Source organism: Cervus canadensis, chromosome Y, assembly GCF_019320065.1.
Source record: "Cervus canadensis isolate Bull #8, Minnesota chromosome Y, ASM1932006v1, whole genome shotgun sequence".
Taxonomy (NCBI): Eukaryota; Metazoa; Chordata; class Mammalia; order Artiodactyla; family Cervidae; genus Cervus; species Cervus canadensis.
In genome coordinates this window covers 4,557,858-4,584,246 of record NC_057420.1, presented here as the reverse complement: position 1 = coordinate 4,584,246, position 26,389 = coordinate 4,557,858, and the positions used below count along the sequence as shown (strand labels likewise).

The window sequence follows — 26,389 nt, the reverse complement described above, 5'->3', positions numbered from 1 at the left end:
ATCCCAAAGAAAGGCAATGCCTAAGAATGCTCAAACTACTGCACAATTGCACTCATCTCACACACTAGCAAAGTGATACTCAAGCGAGACTTGTAGACAACTGCAGACAATTACTTGGAGACAAGTAATTCTCCAAGCGAGACTTCAACAGTACATAAACCAAGAACTTCCAGATGTTCAGGCTGGATTTAGAAAAGGCAGAGGAACCAGAGATCAAATTGCCAACATCTGCTAGATCATCATAAGAGCAATAAAGTTCCAGAAAAACATCTACTTCTGCTTGAATAACTACGCCAAAGCCTTTGACTGTGTGGATCACAACAAACTGTGGAAAATTCTGAAAGAGATGGGAATACCAGACCACCTCACCTGCCTCCCAAGAAACCTGTATGCAAGGCAAGAAGCAACAGTAAGAACCAGACATGGGGAAAAGAAAAAAGAAAAAAAAAAAAAAAAGAACCAGACATGGAACAACTGACTGGTTCCAAATCAGGAAAGGAATATGTCAAGGTGGTATATTGTTGCCCTGTTTTTTCAACCTGCGAAATGCCAGCTGGATGAAGCTCAAGCTGGAATCAAGATTGCCAGAGAAGTATCAATAACCTCAGATATGCAAATAACACCTTACGGCAGAAAGTGAAGAAGAACTAAAGAGTTTCTTGATGAAAGTTAAAGAGGAGAATGGAAAAGTTGGCTTAAAACTCAACATTCAAAAAACTAAGACCATGGCATCTGGTCCCATCACTTCATGGCAAATAGATGGGAAACCAATGGAAAGAGTGACAGACTATTTTCTTGGGCTCCAAAATCACTGCAGATGGTGACTGCAGCCATGAAACTAAAAGACACTTGCTCCTTGGAAGAAAAGCTATGACCAATCTAGACAGCATATTGAAGAGCAGAGACATCACTTTGCCAACAAAGGTCCATCTAGTCAAAGCTATTATTTTTCCAGTAGTCATGCATGGATATGAGAGTTGGACTAGAAAGAAAGCTGAGTGCCGAAGAATTGATACTTCTGAACTGTGGTGTTGGAGAAAACCGTTAACAGTCCCTTGAACTGCACGGAGATCAAACAGTCCCTCCTAAAGGAAATCGGTCCTGAATGGTCATTGGAAGGAATGATGCTGAAGCTCCAATGCTTTGGCCACCTGATACAAAGAAATGCCTCAATGGAAAAGACCCTGATGCCGGGAAAGACTGAAGGCAGGAGGAGAAGGGGATGACTGAGGATGAGGTGGTTGGATGGCATTACCGACTTCATGGACATGAGTTTGAGCAAGCTCTGCAAGTTGATGATGGACCTCCTGTCCATCCTGCACAGCCTGGCATGCTGCAGTCCGTGGCATCACAAACAGTCAGACACAACTGAGCAACTGAACTGATCTTCAGAATGCACCCAAAACTAAGTCCTCACTTCTTCCTCTGTTACTAATCTAGTCCAAACCACCATTCTCTCTCAGATTACTACAACAGTCTCCTAATTGGTCTATTTCTGCTCTTGGCCCACTATCATAAAGCAATCCGAGTGACCCTTCTGAAAACAAGCCAAATCATGTCACTTGGTTGCTCACAACCCTCGGTGGGTGACTTCTCTTGGAGTTAAAGTCAGAGTCCTAAGCACTATCCTACCAACTCTTAATTGACCCGATAATCTCTGTTGACTTCATCTATCCTTCTTCCTTGCTCTGTCTATTCCAGCCCTACCAGCCTCCTTGTTATTCCTTGGAACATGATAACAAGTTCACTTCAAGGTGGTTTTTGCTATTCTCTCTGTCTGGAAATGGCCTTCCCCCAGATATCTGCACGGCTCATGCCCCTATCAAACACTAACGCTGCTCAACCTTTAATGAAGTCACCTTAAAATGAAGTTTTAACTATCTACTCTATTTAAAGCAGCAGCCTCCTCCTACTTGCTGCTGTCGTCTCCCACTCTCTGCAACCCCATGGACAGTAGTCCACCATGATCCTCTGTCCATGGGGTTTCCCAGGCAAGAATACTGGAGTGGGTTGCCATTTCCTTCTCCAGGGGATCCTTCCTGACCCAGGGATGGAACCCATGTCTCCTGCATTGATTGGCAGGCAGATTCTTTACCACTGAGCCACCAGGGAAGCCCGTCCCTCCTACTAGTGACCATCAAATTCCAACCTCACATTATTTCTTTTCCTGGCCCCTCTCTTCCCAGTCAAATATCAGTTCCATGAAAGCAGGGATTTTCCTCACTACTGAATAAACTCAGCCATTAAAATAATACCTGGCATTTAATAAACACTTGTTGATAAATTTTCTACTTATCTCTCAGTAAGCAGCCACATAAAACCTACAAGTTCTCTGTTACAACCGGGGAAACACTACATCAATTACTCATCTGATTCATGTCTACTTCTGACTTGAAATGGATAAGATACTTAACTAATAAAATCCTCTCCAAACAGGGCTGGAAGAAAATTTGGAGGTGATGGATATATTTATTGCATATATTGCAATCTCTTCACAAATGAATACTTACCTCCAAGCTCATCAAGTTGCATATGTTTAATAGGTACAGCTTATCTCAATAAAGAAAGAGATTTTTTTTTAAGACATTAAAAAAAAAAAAGAAAAAAGAATCCTCTTCAAGTCCTGTCCAACGGGTATGAATGTGAAAAGAGGAAGGAGTAGGCAGGCAAAAACAGTTTTTTCAGTCAAACAAGTTCAACTCCCAGTCAAAAGGATTCTTAGGCAGATGACTCAAACTAAGTCTTATTATTCTAATCTTTTCTGGAGAGCTTTAAAATGAACTCTTTAGAAAACAACAAGTATCTTGTTTCTCAAACTTTATTCAAATCCAGGTCTATCAGAGACTGCTATGAAACAGCCTTAAGAGACTTTACTGTTATATCTAAACTACAACCTATTTGATACCCTCATACAGAGGATGCCATCCATATAAAATATAAATAAGATGTGGCTTTTTACAACTTTGCACAAATAAAGGCCACAAGACAATGTGATAATGATGGCCTCGAACAGTCCATACATGTGAAATGTGTTTTTTTTTTAACAGTTTGCTGACAGTATATATAGAGGTTACAATAAGGCAGACTAAGACACCATTCCTGAGGTTAAATACTGAACATATAAAGAAGAATGTTCGAAACAAAGAAAGAGCAGTTACTGTGGACTGAAAATGCCAGAGATAATTATACTGCTAAATAAAAGTTCAGCAAAACCTTAAATGATCTTTTCAGGCTCTGTAACAAAGATCCCATGGAAGCTAAAAATAACATATAGAAGGGTCTCTACTCAGCATGAATTACTAAATTTTCTATTAGAAAGTAAAGTATTTTTAAGATACTTTTAGTATAAAATGTAGAAGTTACTAAGATAAACTAATAAGTTTCAAGTACTGTACAAATGCTCTTACATTATAATGAAAGAATCATTTCTCACATATACAAATTATTTTAAAATCCAAGAAGTTCATGTATATTTTCCTCAGTATTTGTGCATTATAGGTAGAGGTGAAGACACAGGACAAAATGTTTCTTCTCGTGACTGCTGAAGCATAAAAATGCTCAAACAAAGACAAAAACAGACCCAGAGAAGTTAAATGACTTACCCCAAAATCAGAGAGCTGGAGTCAGAATCCATATTTTCAAATCACTGGACTCATCTCCCATCCCTCTGTGCTAACTGGGTAAAGCAGTACTATCAGTAATCACTGACAATCTTGGTAAACACAGTACAGTTTATTATTAATAGTAGAGAACACAGATTTTGCTGCCCACCATGCCTAGATTTGTCATGGCTTTGCTAAATGCACAAGCCATGCAACGCTGTGCAAAATTACTTAACTTCTCTAAATCTTTATTGAGGTTTCCCTAGTGGCTCACTGGTAAGGAATCCGCCTGCCAATGCACGACATGTGGGCTTGATCCATGGGTTGGGAAGATCCCCTGGAGGAAGAAATGGCAATCCAGTATTGGAGAATCCTTTAGACAGAGGAGCTACAGTACACGGGGTAGCAGAAGAGTGGAATGTGACTAACAAACAACAAACCTTTATTTCCTCACTTTAAAGTGGGTTTAATTTAATAACAACATCTATCTCAAAAGACTATCACGAGGATTAAATGCAAATATTGGTAAATTCAGCCCAGGCCAGGGCACCATATAGCCAGCCCTCCATATCTATGGAACTCACAGATACAGAGCAGACTGTACTCTGGCATCGTATACAAGGGACTTGAGCACCTTCAAGGGCTTCCCTGACAGCTCAGCTGGTAAAGAATCCGCCTGTAATGCAGGAGACCCCGGTTTGATCCCTAGGTCGGTGAGATCTGCTGCAGAAGGGATAGGCTACCTACTCCAGTATTCTTGGGCTTCCCTGGTGGTTCAGCTGGTAAAGAATCCACCTGCAATGCAGGAGACCTGGGTTCAATCCCTGGGTTGGAAAGGAAAGGCTACCCACTCCAGTATTTCAGTCTGGAGAATTCCACGGACTGTATAGGATAATCCATGGGGTTGCAAAGAGTCGGACATAACTGAGCGACTTTCACTTCACTGAGCACCCTCAGATCCTGGTATCTTCAGGGGTCCTATAACCAGTCCCCCACGGACACTAAGGGACTACTATATAATCCCTCACATGCTGACCAACAGTGACAGGATCTCTTAAACTCTCATCTACAGAAATCAAATGTCAGGGAAAAAACATAGTTTTTCAAGCTTAGCAAACAAACAGCTAAAACAAAAGTACCTTAAGAACACAACTGTGATTCTGAAGCCGAAGAAGATAAAGTCTGCCACTGTTTCCAGTGGGCCATAGTCCACAAGGAAGCCTAAAAGTCAGACACAACTTAAGGGACTGAACAAGAGCACAACTATGCTAAATGCAAGTCAATAAAATGTCGCCTTCTTTCAAAAACAGTATCCTCCTACTTCATATCGCCTATTCTTCCAGTGTCATTTACATGATTTTAATCCCTAGAGCTCTGTCCTTGGTTCTTCTATTCACTCTGCACTGGGTCCGCATGCATTTCCATTCATCATAATGGTCCCAACTACTATGAACAATCCCAGGATTCTAAAATGTACAAAGTTTTACGAAGTTCTGCAATGAAATCTTACTAAGAAATGACTGAATCAGAAAGCAATACAAGGCATCTTTATATTACAAACAAAATCAATGAAGACTTAGGAGGATAAACATCTAGCATTCTAAGAAATCCCCAATTCTGACTGCTCAGAGCGATAGGATTCTCACACTCTCTTTTTTTCTATTAAAGATCTCTTCCTGCTTGTTTCCAGACTTCTTTCACTCCTTTAATGCTTGCTTTCTTCACACATTTCCAGTATTCGTAAGACGAAAAAAGTATTCTTTAATGAAGACATGTTGGCATCTGTCAGAAGGCCTAGAATTAAAGAATGCTTTGACTTTGGTAAGATGGACAACCTGGTCATGCACAGTGTCTAAGCTGACTCAAGGTCAGATCAACCTGCGAGCCCCAAAGCTCCTGGAGGTAGATTAAGTGACAGCATTTCAGGTTTCCTACCTGTCCCTTATGTCTGAGACTTCTTTTATATTTATTTCAGTGAGCTGTAAATTAGTTGTCTTCAAAGTAATATGTAAATTTCAGTATTCCACCTGGCAACTATAAAGTATTTATAAAGATAAAAAATAAGTAAATAAATAAAATGTACAAAGTTTTACTCTCCTCCACCGCTGCCGCCACCTTCTTCTGCCGCTCCTGGTGCTGCTTGTGTGCTCGTTCCGTGCGGACCTGGTACCTCTTTTGTGAAGCGGCAGCTGAGGAGACTCCGGCGCTCGCCATGGCGGACGAAAAGCCCAAGGAAGGAGTCAAGACTGAGAACAACGATCATATTAATTTGAAGGTGGCGAGGCAGGATGGTTCTGTGGTGCAGTTTAAGATTAAGAGGCATACACCACTTAGTAAACTAATGAAAGCCTATTGTGAACGACAGGGTTTGTCAATGAGGCAGATCAGATTCCGATTTGACGGGCAGCCAATCAATGAAACAGACACACCTGCACAGTTGGAGATGGAAGATGGAAGATACAATTGATGTATTCCAGCAGCAGACAGGGGGTGTCTACTAAAAAGGGAACCTGCTACTTTACTCCAGAATTCTGTTCCTTCAGACCAAGAAGACATTCTCAATTAGAAAACCGCAATTTGGTTCCACCACATCCTGACTACTACAGTATAGTTTCTCTATTCTTTCATTTTCCCCTTCCCCATTCCTTTATTGTACATAAAGTAACTGGTGTATGTGCACAAGCATATTGCATTTTTTTTTTTTAACTAAATGGCCAATGGTATGTTTTGATCGACATCAAATGGAGATGGGATGGGGAAAAATACTGATTCTGTGAAAATACCCCCTTTTCTCCATTAGTGGCATGCTCATCAGCTCTTATCTTTATATTCCAGTAAGTTATTTTGCTCTCACTGTTTAACAAAAAAAAAGAACAACATAAAAATTCTTGCATACCTTGTTCGATTGGAGAATTTTAATGTTTTTCATTTATCATTGTAAAACCAAGGACAATTTTATAACTTTTTTGTACGTAGCTGTTACATGTAGGGCAATCTGTCTTTAAGTAGGGATAAATTACTCTAAAAGAAATGAATCCTACATAGTTTTCCCTTCAAGTCAAGCGTCTTGTTGTTTAAATAAACTTCTTGTTTAAACTGAAAAAATAAATAAATAAAATGTACAAAGTTTTAGACTGGCAATGGATTCTGGAGTCCCCTAAAACTGCATAGAAAATTTTGCAAAATTTTGTGTGTGCACTTCTTTTCTGGATGGTGGGTCAATAGCTCTTACCAGATTTCTGAAGAAGTTTGGTCCGTATCTCAAAGAAGATAAATTAGTGGCTAACGTGTTAATTACTCCCAAATCTATACTGCCAGCCAAGAAGTAATCCCAAAGTCTAAACTATGGTATGCTGGACATGCCCAACAAAATCCTCCAGACACAAATCAAATTTATCATGTCCAAACTTTCTGGTAAACTCACTCTTCAAACCCACCCAAATCTTTCTGTATTCTCTAGTTCAGTAGTGGCCAACACAAACCACCTAGTTATACAAGCTGAAAGCATAAGCCTTAACTTTTCTTCTTTCCTCTCTCTCATCCAGTCACCAAGGGCTACCAACATCAGGCTCAAGAGATTTCTCAAACATGCTTCCAATCTTTCATCCTGAATACTGCTGCCCTAAAACTTTCTTCTAGATGACTGCAACAGTCTTCCAGGCATCATGAACTGAACTCTAAAAACCTTTTAGAAACTATTTTCCTCAAAATCCACCCTTTAAAATAAAACACATGAGCATCACAGCCCTGTTCAAAACCCAGCTCCTATTAGCACGGGTGGGAGGAGGCAGTGGCCCTTTAAAAAGCGAACACAACACTTGATGATCCAGTCTATGCCTACTTCATCTGTCACTCACTGCAACCTATCTTACATTCACTTCCTGCACTGCCATACCTCCCTTCCACACACCACCCTCTCATGTCTTCTTTATACGCCCCTCTTCTGCCTCTTGATATCTTATACAGCTTCTGAACACAGTTCAAGTGTCACATCCTCCAAAAATCTCTCCCTGAAATCCTCAAGCAAAGCTAACAACTCTTTCTCAACTTTTTCATAACACTCAGGTTATATCTATCACTACACTCACATGCTGCTGCTGCTAAGTCACGTCAGTCATGTCCGACTCTGTGTGATCCCATAGACGGCAGCCCACCAGACTCCCGTCCCTGGGGTTCTCCAGGCAAGAATACTTAAGTGGGCTGCCATTTCCTTCTCCAGTGCATGAAAGTGAAAAGTGAGAGTGAAGTCGGTCAGTCGTGTCTGACTCTTCACGACCCCATGAACTGTAGCCTACCAGGCTCCTCCGTCCATGGGATTTCCCAAGCAAGAGTACCAGAGTGGGGTGCCATTGCCTTCTCCCTACACTCACATACTACTCCATAATTATCCATTTACAAATCTTTTTCCTCCATTAGACTATGAGATACTTAAGGGACTGTGCATTTTTCTTCAATGTCACTTAGAAGGCCATAAACAAATGTCTGGGGAATGCTGTTTTACCTATGTTATACCAATGCAATTTTGAAAACACAAACATTTGAGTTTACTAAGCACAATGAAACAGAAATATTTTAATGTGCTTATGTAATAGTGTAATTTTAATCTTAAAATAATCAACTACCTTTTCCAAATAATGTACAAAGGATTCTCAAATTTCATATATCAAGTATTTTCAGATTTTCCCACTCACCTAACTAAATGACTCAGAAGGATGTTTAATCATTAATTTTATTAGTTAATGTTAACTAGGAGAAAAACAGTGGATAAAAAGGCTCTTCAGGAGGAGCCCACAACTATAATCTTTCCCTAAATCAAGTAAGTCCAAAAACAATAAACCCAAGGAAATACACTTCAAGTGCAGGTTCCCACATGCTTTGGTCTTGGCATCAGTGAACATGTCAACAACAGTGGCCAGATAACTACACTGGTGATGAATTGATGCCATGAATGTCTCACCCATCTTTGATAGAGAACACAACTTTAACTGTCAGTGAAAGTTAAAAGGACTAAATGTTAAACTCTGAAGTCATCAATGTCAACCACTAAAAAACACCAGAGTCATTTAAAAGCCCTAACACTTTAAAGTAACTTTCCAAATTATTTGAGTAGAATTTTAATCGCATTGGAGAAACCGACTTACTCAAGTTGCAATAACTGCAAATACACTCAGCAATGTGCTAACAATGCTTCAGCAAAAGAATAAAATGCACACACATACACATCTATATACACATTTAATGTTTGCTAATTTCAGGTACATGGAGCTTCTCAGGTGGCTCATTGGTAAAGAACCTGCCTGCCAATGGAAGAGACACGGGTTCAATCCCTGTGTTGGGAAGATCCCCTGGAGTAGGAAGTCCAACCCACTCCAGTATTCTTGCCTGGAGAATGCCATGAAGAGAGTAGCCTGACAGGCTACAGTCCATGGGGTCACAGAGTTAGACACAACCAAGCACACACAATTTTAGGAACATACTGCATGCTTCCCCAACAAGTTCAAGTTACAAAGTGTTCAGCAAAATAAATTCATTTAGCAAGAAAAGAAAGGTTTACTGAGACCTCTTAGAAACCAAATTAACACTATTTTTTAAAACTGACCTTCAAACAAATAAAATAAAATATTAAAAAAAAAAAAAGGGACTTCCTTGATTGTCCAGTGCTTACGACTCAAGCTCCCAATGCACAGGGCATGGCTTCGATCCCTTGTTGGGGAACTAAGATTTCACATGCCGTGTGGCCATAAATAAATTAATTTTTTTTAAGTGACCTTCAAAGAGTAATAAAAAGAGAAAAGAAAAAAAACAGTGACCTTTACTCCCTTACCTATACCCAATCCAGGATTATAATGTCCCTGCTAGTAAGTATAAATAAGAAAAAATAACACTAACAATCTCTTTTCTTTCACAAACATCTGTCTTTTCATCTACATTAAAAGATATAAAAACATAACCTTCAAAATGCTACACTTAAAAGGATGTCAGTCTATTATATACTTACACATCTTGAAAGTTCTGTAATTACTGAGAGCTGGAGAACCGCAGCATGAGCCAATTAAAACTAAAATGAAGAAAACTGTCTTCTTCACATTCACTACACATAGAGGACAAGAAGTCTTTAGTCCCCTGTGAGTAATTTTCAACAAGAAATTTAGAACAGGGTGGGTGGGGGGAAAAGGGTGAGAATTCCCCCCTTCGAAATTCCAGGCAATTCAGAATGACACAGCTAGAAAAAAATAAACAAGGAAAAATGCTTGATCTTAATTTTGAGCTTCAGCTTCAAAAAAAAAAAAAAAGTTGCTTTGGTACAAGTATCTGTGGAATGGCAATATTCTAGACAAATATAACTAAAACCATAAATTCTGTAAGGACACTCCCTCCCAGATTATAAGCATCTCAAAGTAATATCAAGTCTGTTCTCTTATTTTACCATATCCTTTTTAATACATGTCATGATGCCTAGATAATGTGAAGGCATTCCCGTTAAGAGTTAGTAATAATGATGAATTTTATTTGATGACCCACAGCTACACAGTGACTTACGATGTCTACAATAATCCCATTTGCTCATCACTTAATCTTTAAGTATCCTCAACCACCAAAAAGATAGTCACAGATCCAAGCTTTGAGGAAAACAGCGCAGTGGGACACACTCAGACTTTGGGCAAGTTATTTAAACTTTCCAACTTCACTTTCCTCATCTGCTTGTAAGAAGAGAAATGGGAGAAGATGGTATACTGTGCAGCAATTAAGAAAGTTTGTGAAAGCATCTGACATATAACCCTTGCTCAATAAATTTCTTTCTTTCCTACAAAGAAGAAACACACAGCCTTCTGTGCTGGAATTGTGCTGCCAAAAGTAACGACCGATGTCAAGGAAGGAAAGAAAGAGTATCAATTAGAAAAGCACAGTAGCCTGAAACAATACTATGAAATTACAAATTAAGTCTGATCTACACTCAACTGGCATCTAACATCACTAAATTACACAACAGTAACATTTATAAAGAGAAAGCTAAATCATCAACAGAAGGTTCAATTATTATAATCTGCATTTCAGTTCTCAACATGAGTGCTGTTCAAAAATCAATTTAAAATTTTGAAATAATTTCTTTCAAAAACGTAGGTTAAGTTTTCAGATTAGCCTGTAAAGTCAAGTCACAACTGACAACAAGTATGAACAATATTCTTTCAACTGTTATCTCTGTGAGTGATTTTATGTGAAAAAATGTATAACATGTCATAGTCTGATAAGGACCACAACAAGTAAGATGCAACTGTTACATATTTTCATTGAGTCAAGAAGGCTATCACTATCCTATTGGTGCTACTTCTCTGATAAAGACGTGTTACTCGGCATTCTGAAACACCTTTTATCCAGAGAATACAACATTTATATTCACTGGAACTCTTCAAAGACTCTCCTTGTTCAGAAAATTAGTTATTACACCTATAAGATCAACAATTTAAAATAAAAACATTTCCTATTTTCTTAATATACAATTAAATCCCAAACATTAACAATAAGAGGTCATGAGTATAAACCAACTCTTTAAACATCTACCCGGAAAACGAAAATAATAGAAAAGCAAGAATCATATATTTTGGATGGAATCCCAAAGTAGTAATAGCAATGCTTCAGACAGAAATACTTCATGTCTAAACGCATGTCTGAGTTTCATATTTCTATCCTACAATCTAAAACTATGAATTTCAATTAAAAAATGACAATCCTTTCTTCTCTGTAGCTTCATCTCTATAAAGTTTTATTCTTAGTGGGTAAACCCAGTTTTTCTAAAACTATGATAATGTGTGGGCTTCCCCTGTGGCTCAGCTGGTGAAGAATCCACCTGCAATGCCGGAGACCTGGGTTCGTTCCCTGGGTTGGGAAATAATGTGTACAGCTGTATACACTGTTTACACCATTAAATTAAATAAATTAATTAAATTTAATTAAATAAATTAGTTTACACCAGAATAAGCTACACATAATCCAAAGGGGGGGTGGGGGGAGTATAACAGTATAAGCTGCCACAGTTGCTTAGTTTTGTCTTTGAATGACTCTAACTATAAACCAAATGTGATAATGCAGCAAAAGGCCTAGCTCATAAAATTATTACAAAAATCTGACAACACATCTCAAAACTGCTCTAAAACTACCAACTTACAAAAAAAGAAGTATGTAAGAACATAATCAACTTTTCCGCTCCTTCGTATTAGCATTTAATCATCATCTAATCATTTAATCATCATCACTGAAACATACCATTCTTATTCTAAAGAAATTCTAAAGCTGAAAAGACAGGTGACATTTGCAACATCACAGAATGTTCTAACGCACGGGAGAACACACCAGCATTCAGTTTCTAGACTGAAATTTTAAGAACAGAAATGAGCCTAAGGAAACCCCAATTTAAAACCTCTTAATTTTACAAATGAAGAAACTGAAGCTAGAGCGTTTATCCAAAATTATTCAGTTAGTTAAAGCAATGAAGGAATCCATGTGTCCTGAGCTAAGGAACCTTCTGTTAAACCATGTTAACTCAAATCACCTGAGTGTCTGATACTACAAAATCAACTAATAATTCATAGGCTAATGTTAACACCAAATTACCAAGGCTATATGCTTTTCTTTAGTTTGGCCTAGAGAAAAGAGTTTTTAACCAGAAACCAGGCTTTTAAGTCATGGTTCTTCTGTAAATTCAAGTCATGAGAATCCTCTGGGTAAATCCTCTCCAGTTCTCCGCTTCCCCGTCTATTACATAAGATTTACAACAGATTCTCTCTAGCCTTTTTAGCTTTTAACAATTAAAATATGAAAACAAACAGGAGCAAATACATTACTAGAGATTTTTTCAAGAAAACTGGAGATATCAAGGGAATATTTCATACAAACACAGGCACAATAAAGGACAGAAACGGCAAGGATCTAACAGAGGCAGAAGAGATCTGCTTCCAGGAGGTGGCAAGAATACTCAGAGGACCTGTACAAAAAAAAGGTCTTAAGGACTCAGATAACCACAATGGTGCCGTCATGCACGAGAGCCAGACATCTTGGAACGTGAAGTCAAGAGGGTCTTAGGAAGCATTACTACAAACAAAGCTAGTGGAGGTGGGGGAATTCCAGTTGAGCTATTTCAAATCCTAAAAGATGCTGCTGTTAAAGCGCTGCTGCACTCAATATGCCAGCAAATATGGAAAACTCAGCAGTGGCCACAGGACTGGAAAAGGTCAGTTTTTATTCCAATCCCAAAGAAAGGCCAATTCCAAAAAATGTTCAAACTCTCATTTCACATGATAGCAAGGTAATGCTCAAAATCCTTCAAGCTAGGCTTCAACAGCATGAACCAAGATCACAACAAACTTAAAAATTCTTCAAGAGATGGGAATATCAGACCACCTAACCTGCCTCCTGAGAAACCTGGTCAAGAAGCCACAATTAGAACCGAACATGGAACAATGGACTAGTTCAAAATTGGAAAAGGAGTACATCAAGGCCGTATACCGTCACGTTGCTTATTTATCTGCAGAGTACACCATGTGAAATGCTGGACTGGATGAATCCCAAACTAGAATCAAGATTGCCAGAAGAAATCTCAACAACCTCAGATATGCAGATAATACCATTCTAATGGCAGAAACCGAAGAGGAACTAAAGAGTCTCTTGATGAGGGTCAAAAGAGTGAAAAGGCTGGCTTAAAACTTAACATTCAAAAAACTAAGATCATGGCATCCAGTCCCATCACTTCAAGGCAAACAGATGGGGAAAAAGTGGAAACAATGATGGATTTCATTTTCTTGGGCTCCAAAATCACCACAGACAGTGATTGCAGCCATAAAATTAAAAGACGCTTGCTCCTGGAAAGAAAAGCTATGACAAATGACACATACTAAAAAAAAAAGCAGACATCGCTTTGCTGACAGAGGTTCATTGAGTCAAAGCTATGGTTTTTCCAGAAGTCATGCATGGATGTGAGAGTTGGACCATAAAGAAGACTGAGAGTCCAAGAATTGATGTTTTCAAATGGTGGTGCTGAAGACAACCCTTGAGTCTCCTGAAGCTGTCAATCCTAAAGGAAATCAGTCCTGAATAGTCACTGGAAGGACTGAGGCTGAAGCTCCAATACTGTGGCCACTGGATGCCAAGAGGCAACTCATTGGAAAAGACCTTGATTCTGGTAAAGACTGAGGGAAGGAGAAGAGGCAACAAAGGATGAGATGGTTGAATAGCATCACCCACACAATGGATATGAGTTTGAGCAAACTCTGAGAAATAGCGAAAGACAGGGAAACCATGTCCTCTACAAAGAGCTGGACATGACTTAGTGACCGAACAACGCTCATCAAAGTAATACACTTCTTTCATATCTCATTTGCATATACCATGAAGAAAAGCAAACTATTTTAAAGTATCTGATCCTTGTACTCCAAGATTCATACACTATTTAACCTACACTTCTTAGTATATTCTGAGACACAAAAAATTATATATAAAAGTATTTAAACACACTAACTTCAAGGAATCACTTTTTTGAAATATTTAACAAGATAAATTTCTAATAAATGAAAAAAGTTTAACAATGTGTACTATGAATCTTCTATGAATCTTCAACTTAAAAAGCAAAGTGTTAACTTAGAAATACATTAACTAATGTATCTTTCTTATAGGCTATGATTTTGACCACTTTATTAAAGTCAATACACACTAGGACCCCCTTAAGCACTATATATAGTCCAATTTTACTGAACAACATAGGATTCCATTGAGTTAAAGTTCTTATAACTTGCACGCAAGAGGTACACACACTTTGAATCTAGTGAGGTTTAAACTTGCAGAAGCTCCTTCCAAGACCTGAAAACTAATTTTAAATTCTTTTATAAAGAGAGCACTGAAGTGTATAAGTTTCAGGGGCCATGGATCCACCCCTTGGTAATCATTTAAAGGGCAAGCTTAGAATTAACTTCCCAATATATTCCTATTAGGAAAGTAAATATTTCAGAAACTAGTAAATTCTTTTTTTAAACCAGTACTTTTATTATATTTTGCAAGGCAGTTTAGTTGCTAAGTTGTGTTCTGACTCCATGCGACCCCATGGAATGTAGCCCGCCAGGTTCCTCTGTCCATGGGATTTACCAGGCAAGCATACTGGAGTGGGTTGCCATTTCCTTCCTCAGAATCTAGCAAGTTTTTGACTGAATATAATTAAGGCAGTGTGATGTAATGGAAAGAACATGAATTTCTGAGTCAGATACACCTGGGATCTGAATCCCAGCTCTGCCCTTCCGTAGGTGTATATGGAATACACATTACTTTACTAGAAATGGCAACCCAGTCCAGTATTCTTGCCTGAAGAATCCCATGGACAGAGAAGCCTGGTGGGCTACAGTCCATGGGGTCGCAAAGAGTCAGACCCAGCGGAGCGACTTTCACTTCACTCTGAGCCACAGGACAGATTTAAAACAGTTCAGTTCAGTTGCTCCGTCATGTCCGACTCTTTGCAACCCCATGGACCGCAGCACATCAGGCCTCCCTGTACATCACCAACTCCCGGAGTTCACCCAAACTCACATCCATTGAGTTGGTGATGCCATCCAACCATCTCATCCTCTGTCATCCCCTCCTCCTCCTGCCCTCAATCCTTCCCAGTATCAGGGTCTTTTCAAATGAGTCAGCTCTTCACATCAGGTGGCCAAAGTACTGGAGTTTCAGCTTCAACATCAGTCCTTCAGAAGTAACATCTAAAGACTGTTGTGAAAATTTGAGATAATTATAGTTCACAGAGCCTAAATCAGAGCCGAGCTCAAAGGAGACATTCAACATGATGCAGTTATTAATCTCATAAATCAACTTCTCATACTATTAAATTGAAAAGGAAAGGGGGAAGAGTTTTTCATTATTACTTTCAAGAGGACGGGGAGAAGAGAAGACTGGCTAAGTATTGCTCAGTTAAGAGCTGCTTTAGATAAGAATGACTTGCAATCAGTATGTTAAAGCATTCCTCTTAGAAATGATGGCTTGCTTTTACAGAAAAGCATCTCTAAGGAATCTTGTATTTTCTTAAACTAGGTAAAAGGTATCTCTTTGAAGTCTTTATTCACTTGCTTAGCCAGAACCTTTCTCATCTAAAGAGCAAGCTCAGGTCCATATCCTACCCAAAGTTCACTTAAATAAATGGAAGTCAAATTAAGAAATTTTAATTACATTTTCAACTTTAAAAACAGAAAGAAGGCATGTTTTCTTGTAGCAAAAGGCTCTGGATTAGTGGTTAAAGCAACTTCAGAATCTGTTCTCAATTTCTCATTAATGGCATCAACTTGGGAAAGTAGGACTCTCAACTTTAAAAATGCTGGATTGTTCACTGATTTTAAAGCAACAGAACTTTTTAAAATGAAATCTTCTATACAAAGAACAATATGAAAATGGCTCTAAATGGCTAGAGAGGGAGATTTCTGAAGATACCTACTCCACCACTCTTAGGCTTCCCAGGTGGCTCGGATGGTAAAGAATCAGCCTGCAATGCAGGAGACCTGGGTTTGATCCCTCAGCAGGGAAGATCCCCTGGAGAAGGGAATGGCGATCCACTCCGGTCTTCTTGCCTGGAGAATCCCCATGGACAGAGGAGCCTGGCGGGCTACTGTCCATGGCGTCGCAAAGAGTTGGACATGACTGAGCGACTAAGCACAGAGACCCTATAAGAGTTTGACAATACCTGTTCTACATGAACACACTACGTTTATGCTTGGAAATACTAACTTTATGATTAGAAAATGATTTTAGCAGCCTCAGTGATCTTACTGTTTATTAGCAAGCACTTTCTAATATTTCTTTTATTCCTCACAGTTAATCTGTGAGAAAGACTGCTATAGTGCCCATCTAAAGGATGAGAAAACAAACTATAAAGAGTCTGTCAGCTCATTCACTCAACATTGTTGGATGCTACTGTAAAGCACTGACAAAGATCAATACCAAGAGACCTGCTGCCTTCTCTAAAGAAAATCATATTCTAATAAAGGAGATACTGACTATTCTCTGAAGATGGGGCTATCAAAGGAGATGGGATGGTAGTTACCATGGTAGAGAAGACAGAAAAAGGAACATCTTACTTCTCTGAGTCCCAAGGGAAGGAGCTGAGAATAAGTAAAGATACAGGTTAATGAATGAAACTGAAAAAGATCAAAGCTAAATGTACTTACACAAGATAACGTTGGTAGTTAAGTTTCCTGAAGAAGAGAGATAAGAGAATTCTCAATAAAGAGCTTGAGGACAACGACAGAAATAGTTCAAGCAGCAAAAAGTGAGCCGGAGCTTACAGGGACACAAAAAATTGCCCAGAGGCACTGAAAGTCCAGCAAGGTTAGAGACCACAATCTCGGAATTTTCTCCAGGAGTGCCCCATAGTCTTAAAAAATATGAGCAGTGAAGACAGATGAATGGAATGGTTCAAGATGCTTTTCGCTTGTATTTCCGACCTTGCCCTGGGAGACAACAGGAAAAGTGGCAACTGGTAACAGGCCCCAGAGCCTGGGAGAATGAAGTCTGGGTCTTCTTGAGATCCCAGAGCACATTTAATGTGAGAAGAAAACAAGCAACACGTAGGATAGAATAATTCAATAATAACAGGTTGCATTTATTTATAGTGTTTATTATGTGACACTTGTAAGAACTTTATATGTTATCGACTCTATCCTTACAACCACTTTATGAGGTAGGTACTGTTGTTTTCTTCTCTTTTACAAAAGAGAAAACAGGCAGAGGTTAAGTGGTTCGCTTAAGTCTTACACCTAATAAATGAAGGGACTAGAACAGAATGTGGTATGAAGTTTTAACATTTCTAAAGTAGCTGGAAAACAAGTTTCAAGACAGAGTGAAGACCACAGTAATAGAGAAGAGGCCAGATCTATCCCCATTACTATTTAGTGCCAGTAGGAACACATAATAAACATACATTAAAATGAATAAATGAATGTCTGCCCACACGCACTGGATAAAGTTACAACTTAAACTAGAGAGAATATCTGTGAAGAATGCATGCAAGTCTTCAATGACTGAGGGAACATGTGTAAGAAGTTAGGAGACAGTCAAAGGAATCACTCAAAGAACAGTACAGAAGGGCCCAAGCCACAAGAGTGATAGATGCGGCAATCATTAGCATCTGGGCCCAAAGATTCATGGACTATAAGGAAATGGTGGTGGTGTAGTCGCTAAGTCATGTCTGACTCTTGTGACCCCATGGACTGCCAGGTTCCTCTGTCCATGAGATTTTCCAGGCAAGAATACTGGAGTGGTTTGCCATTTCCTTCTCCATGGGATCTTCCCGACTCAGGAATCGAACCCGGGTCTCCTGCATTGCAGGCAGATTCTTTCCCAACTGAGCTACAAGGGAATAGGACACCTCAATTCAAGAAGATAAGCCTGTATCCTCAGGTCAAAGGTAAATTTCAGATGAAAAGAGGGTGACAAATTCCCACAACAGGTAGAGGTGACAGATGGTAGTCAATCTGCCATGAAAGAAGGGCCTTGCCAGGTATGGTTAACTGGCTGGGAGGAAGGCGTCACAGTGGAGCGAGTAAAATGTAGAGAAAGCTAGTAAACAGAAAAGACTAGACTAGCAAGTAGGTCTTCTGACACGCAATCCAAAGTAACTGCCAATACACACCTACATCTTTACCTTCAAGTCACTGTTTTTAGGAGACTAGCCTAACTAACCTTTAAGGAAAACTGCCACACGATCATTAATGACCTACAAATTAAGGCTTCACTTACAGCTGCAAGAGTTCAAATATTTTGGAATACTCCCAGAATCGACTTAGCTAAGTCATCGATTACTGTGGTTTGGCTTCAAGGATTAGTTGCTCATTTAATCAATCATTCACTACTCATCCACACTGTGTCTAATACTTCAGGATTGAAAAGGGGACCTGGTATAAACTTCGGGCAGGGACCACAACCTAGTTCATGAGTGAAACAAAAAAAAAAAAAAAAAAAAGAGGGTGGAAGAAAAGGAAGGAAGGAAATAAAAACAAAATGTAGTTTTAGATAAACACTTAATGTACATATCTGGAGTAGGATATGGCAGCCCGTTTGCCTGGAGAATCCCACGGACAGAGGAGCCTGGCGGGCTACAGTCAAAGGGGCCGCAAAGAGTTGAGACATGACTGAGCGACTAACACTTACTTTAATGTACATATTAGAATGTACACACAAAGTGAGTATTTACTCCTTCAATAAAGTTATCCCAGGAAGGTTATACACTTACTCCAATGTCTAAGTAACTATCACTACTGTATTTTCTCTTTTGAATCTACCCCTACCCGGCAAGAGCCAGTGGCATTCTTTTGAAACACCCCAGCAGTACCAAACCCATATATACTTTGAGACTGATTTCTTAACGTGGTCCACAAATTGAATCTGTAAGCTTCTTAAAAAATAACTGTATAGTAAATAAAATTACGTGCAAAAATAACCTTCAATTTTAACATATAAATTGTGGCATGTGTGCTCAGTCACTTAGTTGTGTCCAACCCTGGCGATCCCATGAACTGTGAGCCCACCAGGCTCCTCTGTGGAATTTTGCATGGAATTTTCCAGGTAAGAATACCGTGCCATTCCCTTCTCCAAAACTGTGGCAGAATCATGACTAAATATTGGTACAACAATTGCTCACTGTTTGTTAGGTCCTGTTCTAATGCTTGACTCTCTATCTCACAACAGCCATGTAAGACAGGTCCTACAATCTCATTTTACAGAGGAGAAAACTGAGGTTAGAAGTGGCGAAGTAACTTGTTGAAGATAACACAACTAGAAAGAGGTAGAGCTGACATTCAAACTCTTGATAGTGTATGAGCCCACACTCTTAACTATCATGCTCTCTAGTCTCTCTACTTTTTAGTCAGGTTTCTAAAACCTGTGCTGAATACTCTAATGTAAAACTAAATGAAAATTCCCTACAGACTATCCATAGTTTTACTCTTATAAGTAGGCAAAGAAATACACATTAAAACATTCAAGTACTATTTTTTCACCTATGAAATTAAAGATATCTAAGACACTGTGATACAGTAGAAGTTAAACTGATACAACCTTGAGATGTAATTAATTCCTAAAGCATTCACTTTAGAGCCAGAATGCCTAGGTTAAAAAGAACCTTAAGTTCTGCTACTTCCAAGCAAAGTGACCTTAAGCAAAACTTAATGTCTCAAGACTTCTTTTGTAAAAAAGATGATAACAGAATCCTAGAGCTATCCAAATTAAATTAGTTTACACATGCAAAGCACAAAGAGCAGCGTGTGGCACATTATAAGCATTCAGCAAGTGCAACTATTATTATTCCTACCTTTCTAGAGGTCAAAGTGGTTGGTCAATGTATTAGTTATGTTGAGTCCAGTAATTCCATAATCATAAGTGAAAAAGTGAAACTATCTGGTCCCTCAGTCATGTCCAACTCTTTGCAACCCCATGGACTGCATAACCTGCCAGGCTCCTTTGTGCACGGAATTCTCCAGACTAGGAATACTGCAGTAGAAAACCATTCCCTTCTCCAGGGATCTTCCCTATCCAGGGATTCAACCCAGGTCTCCTGCATTGCAGGCAGATTCTTCACTGTCTGAGCCACCAAGGAAGCTCCTAAATAACCACAGTTGCATTCTCTGTAATACAGAAAGCACGTATTCACTGGCATCAATCAAACCCGTCAGCAAGGAAATGGATAAGTCAAAATACTGCAGAGTATTAGGTACTGATTCAAAATCATGTTTTTGATATATTTAACATGGAAATAAATGTATAGTGAGATACTGTATTTTTTAAAAAGCAGTAAATAAAAAGATGGTACCTCAAATTTACTGTGTGCTTACACATATATGTAAGATCATAAGGAAACACATCAAAATGTTAATACAGCTTACTTCCAAGTGGCAGGGTTACAGGTGATTCATTAGCTTACTTAGATGTTCAGACACTTATTAAGTTTTCTATCATGAATATGCATCACTTTTATAACTAGAAAAGCCACTAAAATGAGTTCATAGCTTTGCTAGACTACAAATGAATAATTTTCACAATATACTTATAGACACATTAACTGTAATTCATGTTTTAGCTCAGCGATTTCTTACTAGTGGCACCTTTTTTATTGACTTTATAATGATAAACAAGAACTACTATGAAAGTTCCGTTATTTAAAGCTACAAATTGTCCAATAATATTTTATACAACTCTAGCAAAACTGCTAACACCAAGATTAACAGCAAAATTTTTTTTTCTGTTAAGCTTAACAGATAATTTTTTTCAAATAACAGCAAAAATTATCTCTGAGGTCTCCCAATTTATATCACAAAGGGAAGACACACTATTTTCTCCAGCCTTAATAATATAATCTTGTTGCAACAGAGAAAACACTGTTATTACCTAGCTACATTTAATGAATGAAACTTTCTCTACTTTGTTTCAACGAACTTGCCCTGTGACTACTGTATTCTTTAACAAGTCAAATTCTCATGTTATACTCTATACTATTAAAACTGTTTCAAATTTGATAACTTTAGCACTAATAATTTGGTAGCAATAATTTTCTTGGCCCCTCAGAACTGTTTTCAAAGACACTTTATAACTACTGTATCTTTTTATTTTTAAGCTTCTAAAGCCTGTGAGATACTAACTATAACACAGCTGGCTAAAACCAGCTGTTTTAGCTGCCTAAAACCATTAAATAGAAAAAAAGTCAGTCTAAGTGAAAGCAATACTTAAATGAATGCTAGATTTCCATAACATCCCTGTAAGAAAATATTAAAGAATAAAAAACAAGCCAAACTTAAAGGTTAATTCCACACCCTGTGCGATTTGCACAACTCATTCAATCTTTCTGTATGTACAGTCCAGGTAGTTTAGGCAACAGCTACTTATTCTAAATAAGAGAAACCTATTTTGAACATCAAAGCTATTCCCTTAAATCTAACAAATATCACTACAGCTAAGAGAAACAAAAACATTAACTTTCCCTCTTGTCCTTAAATTCTTGTGCTCTTAAGTATTTAAGAACACAACAAACGAGTATCAGTCATTCTGTGGGTTCCATCTAACAGTAACTTCTCTACCATTAATTGTCCATACCACACAGGTGGAATTATTGCATGCACATCACAGCCAGAGATTCCTTATCATGACTGAGGACGCGTCTATCAACCAATAAGTGAAACCATTTTCAGATCACATTCTAATGACAATCACTTTCACCATTTGTCTCCGAAACTCTGAGGTCTAAGTCAAAAAAGGCAAATCAGAGGAGAGACCAGTATTCCCATTCAACCATGTCCCCTCCAATACAACCAAGCTGTTCAAGCCCATGTGGACAAACCACCCAACTACAGTACGGACAGTGAGGAATGACTATTACAAAGATAAGAACAAAAAGTTCACCTGACAGCAACTAATCCTACAGAGTGAAACAAAAGCGCAGGAGTGAGACACATGGCAACAGCAAGGAAATATGGGCAGGAACTTCTTGGGACAGCGTTCTTGGGTCCAAAGCCACAGAGTTTCCAGGAGTTTCACAACTACAGCTTCCTTTCTTTAAAAAGTTTTGTGTCCCTTGCTGTCACTTTGGGTACCAAAAAACCCCAAAAGATGTGAGATGCTATATATTTTATCCACTGCAGCAAAGTTTACAAACTGAAATAAAATATTTCCTCCATCGTCACTCTGTTACATACAGAAAGTCCTTCATTGTTTTCCGTCTTAAAAAGAACCAACTTCTCAGAACCTGATTTTACTGATGAGACTGCAACTGCCGTAGGTTTACACATTTACAAAATATCCTGTACCATCACTTACTAATTTGTAAAGATAACAAAACAATCTTCAAACATATTTTTATACTTTTGCACACATCAGCTTTATAAAACACACTCTGAAAGGAGTATTTGAAGCCTCTGCTTACACTACAATTTCCCTTAGAGTAGTTGTTTATCTCAAATGGTAAAATACAGTAGTTTTAGGTGTGCACACATGAATACACAAAAAGCATTTTCTTTATGGAATAAGATGCATTTATTACTTCTGACTTGCAATCCATGCAGACTACAGTTGTGTAAATGACTGCTAACCTGGAAGGAAAAAAAAATTCTGAAATTCTCTACGTGTTTATTTACCAAATAAATCAGTGAAATATCACACCACTGAGGTTTTATGTAGCCATCCTTATGAAAGTTCACAGAACTGTGATTTTTAAATGTATATATTAAAAAAATGCAATGGTTCTTTTCAGTAAGAACTACTTATGAGTGATGTTAATACCCATGAGAAAATTTAAAACTCTTAGACACTTTTAAATATTAGCAGAAACTAAGTACTGAATATCAAACACTAGCCACTTGCAAACCTCATTTAAGGATTTTAGAGAAACTTAAGACGGCAACAAGTTACAGATAAGAAAAGGCCTCAATTAGCTCATGACCATAATACCCCTGAAAAAAAAAAGTCAGTTTCAGGGCTGTGTGGTAACCTGTCACATACTCTGATACTCTTCAGCTAAAACAAGAAAAATTCTCTCCCACAGCTTCTTCCCAACAATACAAGATTCAGACAGGAGGGATATTGGTCTCTGAAGCTGTACTGATACATCCCAAGACCCCAGAACAGTGTAAGGCTGCCAGGGCTAACGCCATGACAGGCAGCCTAGATTAGGAGTAGGCCTGGTTTTCCGGGGTAACATGATTATCAGGCCTGGAGCCAGCCAATCAACATGCGCCTAGTAAGAAAGAGGGAACCTATCAGGGGAAAGCTGAAACGCCCGCCAACCGCCCAAGTTTGAAAAAAAGCACGCCAAGCTTTGGGCCAATAAGATTGCTTTGCAAACATGTAACCAATCCGTTTAAGCCAGCTACCAACTGCTTATGCACACCCTATAAATTTGGTAACAGCGTGGGCTCAGGGCTCTCTGACCCCACGGCCACTGTGCGGCAGGAGCCCTGACTCGAGTCAGCAATAAACTTCCCTTTTTGCGAACTGCATTGTCTTGAAAGCCTTCTCTCTTCCCGCTCGGGGATTCGGACATCGGGCATAACACAGTTCCTGGCACACAGTCCTCAGTATTTCCTAAATGAATCAAGGAGTGGAAGAACAGGTAGGGACAGGCAAAACAAGAGATCAGAGAGTTGATTACACATAGATAAAGGTAGAGCTGATTAATCAGAATATCCACAACACTGTGTTGATGTCAAATGTGAGCTATTCCACCTTTTAACAATAACCTTCTATTAGAAAAAGACAAGACTTCAAGAACAGCAAACTTTTCTTTAAAATTTACAACACTATTTGAAATTCTGAATAATTCTAGATTCTGCTCATTTAGTAGGAACTGATTCAGTAAGAAAACTATCACTACTCACAAATTCATAAACCCAGTTCACTTTTTATCATTATAAAGGAAAACGTGCAAGTGAGCTTGATCAGAGCTCTTCTGTCAACATTTGTTACTTTCTCTGTACTTTCTCACGATTACTTAGGGAAAAAACTTCAGATATCCAAAATCCCTTTAATGTGCACTAAAACATCTAATTCTCCTGATTATAGCCTACCTTTATTTACATAAAGTCTGAAGAGTCTTCACATAGGCATTAACATTTTTCTTATTACCATCTGGGAATTCTGCATCAGGTCTATTTTTTCCTTCTAAATTTTTAGAATCCAAGGAGGTCCTCAAGTTCTCTAGGGCGGTTTCTTACTCAACTAAGACAATTACATTAATCTTTCCTCTGAAGTGAAAACTACACTTTAGAAAAAGCATGCTTTAAGAAGTGAATACAAACCCTCTCTTCACCGCCCCCCACCACACAATATAACCTGCTTGTGATTCTAAGACAGGAAACCACAGCTTCTTCTCTAGTTGTCCCGGTTTAAAATCTTCTATTCAATTGCTAGTCTGTCCACCTTGACGTCTACCTGTTACAGAAGCGACACGAGCAAGTATGCCCAGTTTCTCTGTCCCAAGACTACACTCTAATTGCTTGCCATGGGCTATCTGATTCACACATGACATCCAAAGTTATACCCTATAATACTTAACACCAAAGGGGTATGACTTAATTTAAGGCCAAAAAAGTTTCTAAACAAAAATACTTTTGCTGTCACTAAAACCTAGAGTAAAGCAACTCACGGTGGTGATTACTTATTCTTTTGGGCTTCCATGGCTAGGAAATGAAGAACCAACCGTCCCATTTGTTTTCTCTTACTTCCCCTTGAGTGGCTAGGCCATTCCTGCACAGGAGGTTGTAAAGTGCACTGGAAGGTTGCGGATGAAAGATTCTGTAAACACACCGGCGTTGTTAGCGTATTACTACAGAGCACTGCGCGGAACGTCTGTCACCGCGTCGAGGGTAGGTGGACGGCAGAGCTCTTCCCGGGGAGGGGAAGAGCGGGAGAGGTCCGTCCCCGGCATCTTTTGGCAGGCCATCCTTTAGGCATGGTGATTTTTTTTCAACTGCTGCGAAACCTCACGTGAAAACTTACACACACACCCCACACCGGGAGAACGTAGACGGTCCCCGTCCTCGCAGGGCTGGGAGCCCCGGGGACCGAGCAGCAGCGAGGAGCGGGGTGCAAGGGGTTGGGCCTACACCCCAGGAGCGCGGCGAGGTGCCGGGACCGGCTGAGGGGCCCCGGCCGCAGCCGACGCCCGCGGGGCGACCGAAGGCGCAGCTCTGGGTGGGGGGCGCGGCGCCGGCCTAGGACGCCGGGGGCGCGGGGAACGGCCCGGGAGGGCGGCCGCGCCGGGGCCCCGCGCCACCCGGTTGCCGGGAAAGCTAGCGCCCCGCGACCGGCGGCGTGGGGGATGGGAGGCCGGGCCTGGGGTCTGTTTCGGGGGCGGCGGGGGGGGGAGGTCAGCCCGGGCCTCGCGTTCGTCTGTCGGCCGGGTCCCCCGACCCGGGGTCCCAGGCGCCGAGAAGAGACTCACCGGAAAGGCCCGGGTCCGCATCTTGGTGTCCTTCCGGCTCCCCGTGCCTTTGCTTAGATTCGACATGGTGCTCGTCCCCTCCCCGGTGGCGGCTTCGGGTCGCACTCCGAGGCGCCGGTGTCACATTTAAGGCGGGCAGGCAGGCGAGGGGCGACGCTGGGGGAGGCGGCGGCGCGGCCCCCGGCCTGGGCTGGGGAGCTGGCCGGCCCCTGGGCGGCCGCGGCGGGGGCAGCGGCGGCTCGGTCTCCGGCACCTCGGGCTCGGCTGGGGGACTGCGCTGGCGCGGCGGCTCCGCGGGGTACCCACCTCACGCCCAGCTCGGCTCTTTATCGCGCTCCTCCGCGATGGCGGCGGCGGCGGCGACGTACAAACATCTCACTGCGCAGGTCGAACGTCCTCCTCCTCCTCCTCCTTCTCTTCCTCCTCCGCCTCAGCGAGACGAGATCCGGCCCAGAGGGTGGAGCGGGGGAGGAGGGAGGGAGGAGAGCCTGAGAGTGGCGAGATTGGGGGGAGGGGCGGTGGGAGGACCGGAGGGAGAGGCGGGCGGCCGCGGCAGGAGGAGGGGGACGCTCAAATCTCGCGAGAAGAGAGCGAGCGCGCTTTCCCGGGTGGGGCGGGGCGAAGCCTGAGAGAGGGAGCGGGCAACGGGAGAGGAGGAAGGGAACGAGGATTTGGGGAGGTGGGAGGGGCCGGCGGGGCGGAGAGGTAGGAAAGGGGCGGGACTGAGGTGGGAGGAGTAAGCTGACTTTTTGAAAGCCGAGCGTTGGCCTGGTTAAGGGGGCTGCTGATTGGTGCAGCGCCGGTGAGGGGGCGGGGTGCTGCTCACGTGGACGGAGTGGGC

At 40.5% G+C, this 26,389-nt stretch overlaps 1 protein-coding gene and 1 long non-coding RNA gene across 2 annotated transcripts in view; one reads left to right on the top strand and one right to left on the bottom strand.

The window, feature by feature from the left end:
* LOC122436465 overlaps window positions 1–25,988 on the bottom strand; it is a 49,817-nt gene extending 23,829 nt beyond the window's left edge. The window contains exon 1 of the long non-coding RNA XR_006268013.1: window positions 25,549–25,988. This is a non-coding gene — a long non-coding RNA (uncharacterized LOC122436465). The remainder of the gene's footprint in view (window positions 1–25,548) is intronic.
* On the top strand, window positions 5,701–6,698 carry LOC122436463 (small ubiquitin-related modifier 2-like). The gene has a single exon (XM_043460257.1). The coding sequence runs from the start codon at window positions 5,815–5,817 to the stop codon at window positions 6,067–6,069; it is 255 nt and encodes an 84-aa protein (XP_043316192.1). The 5' UTR covers window positions 5,701–5,814; the 3' UTR covers window positions 6,070–6,698.
* Window positions 25,989–26,389: the final 401 nt, after the last annotated feature.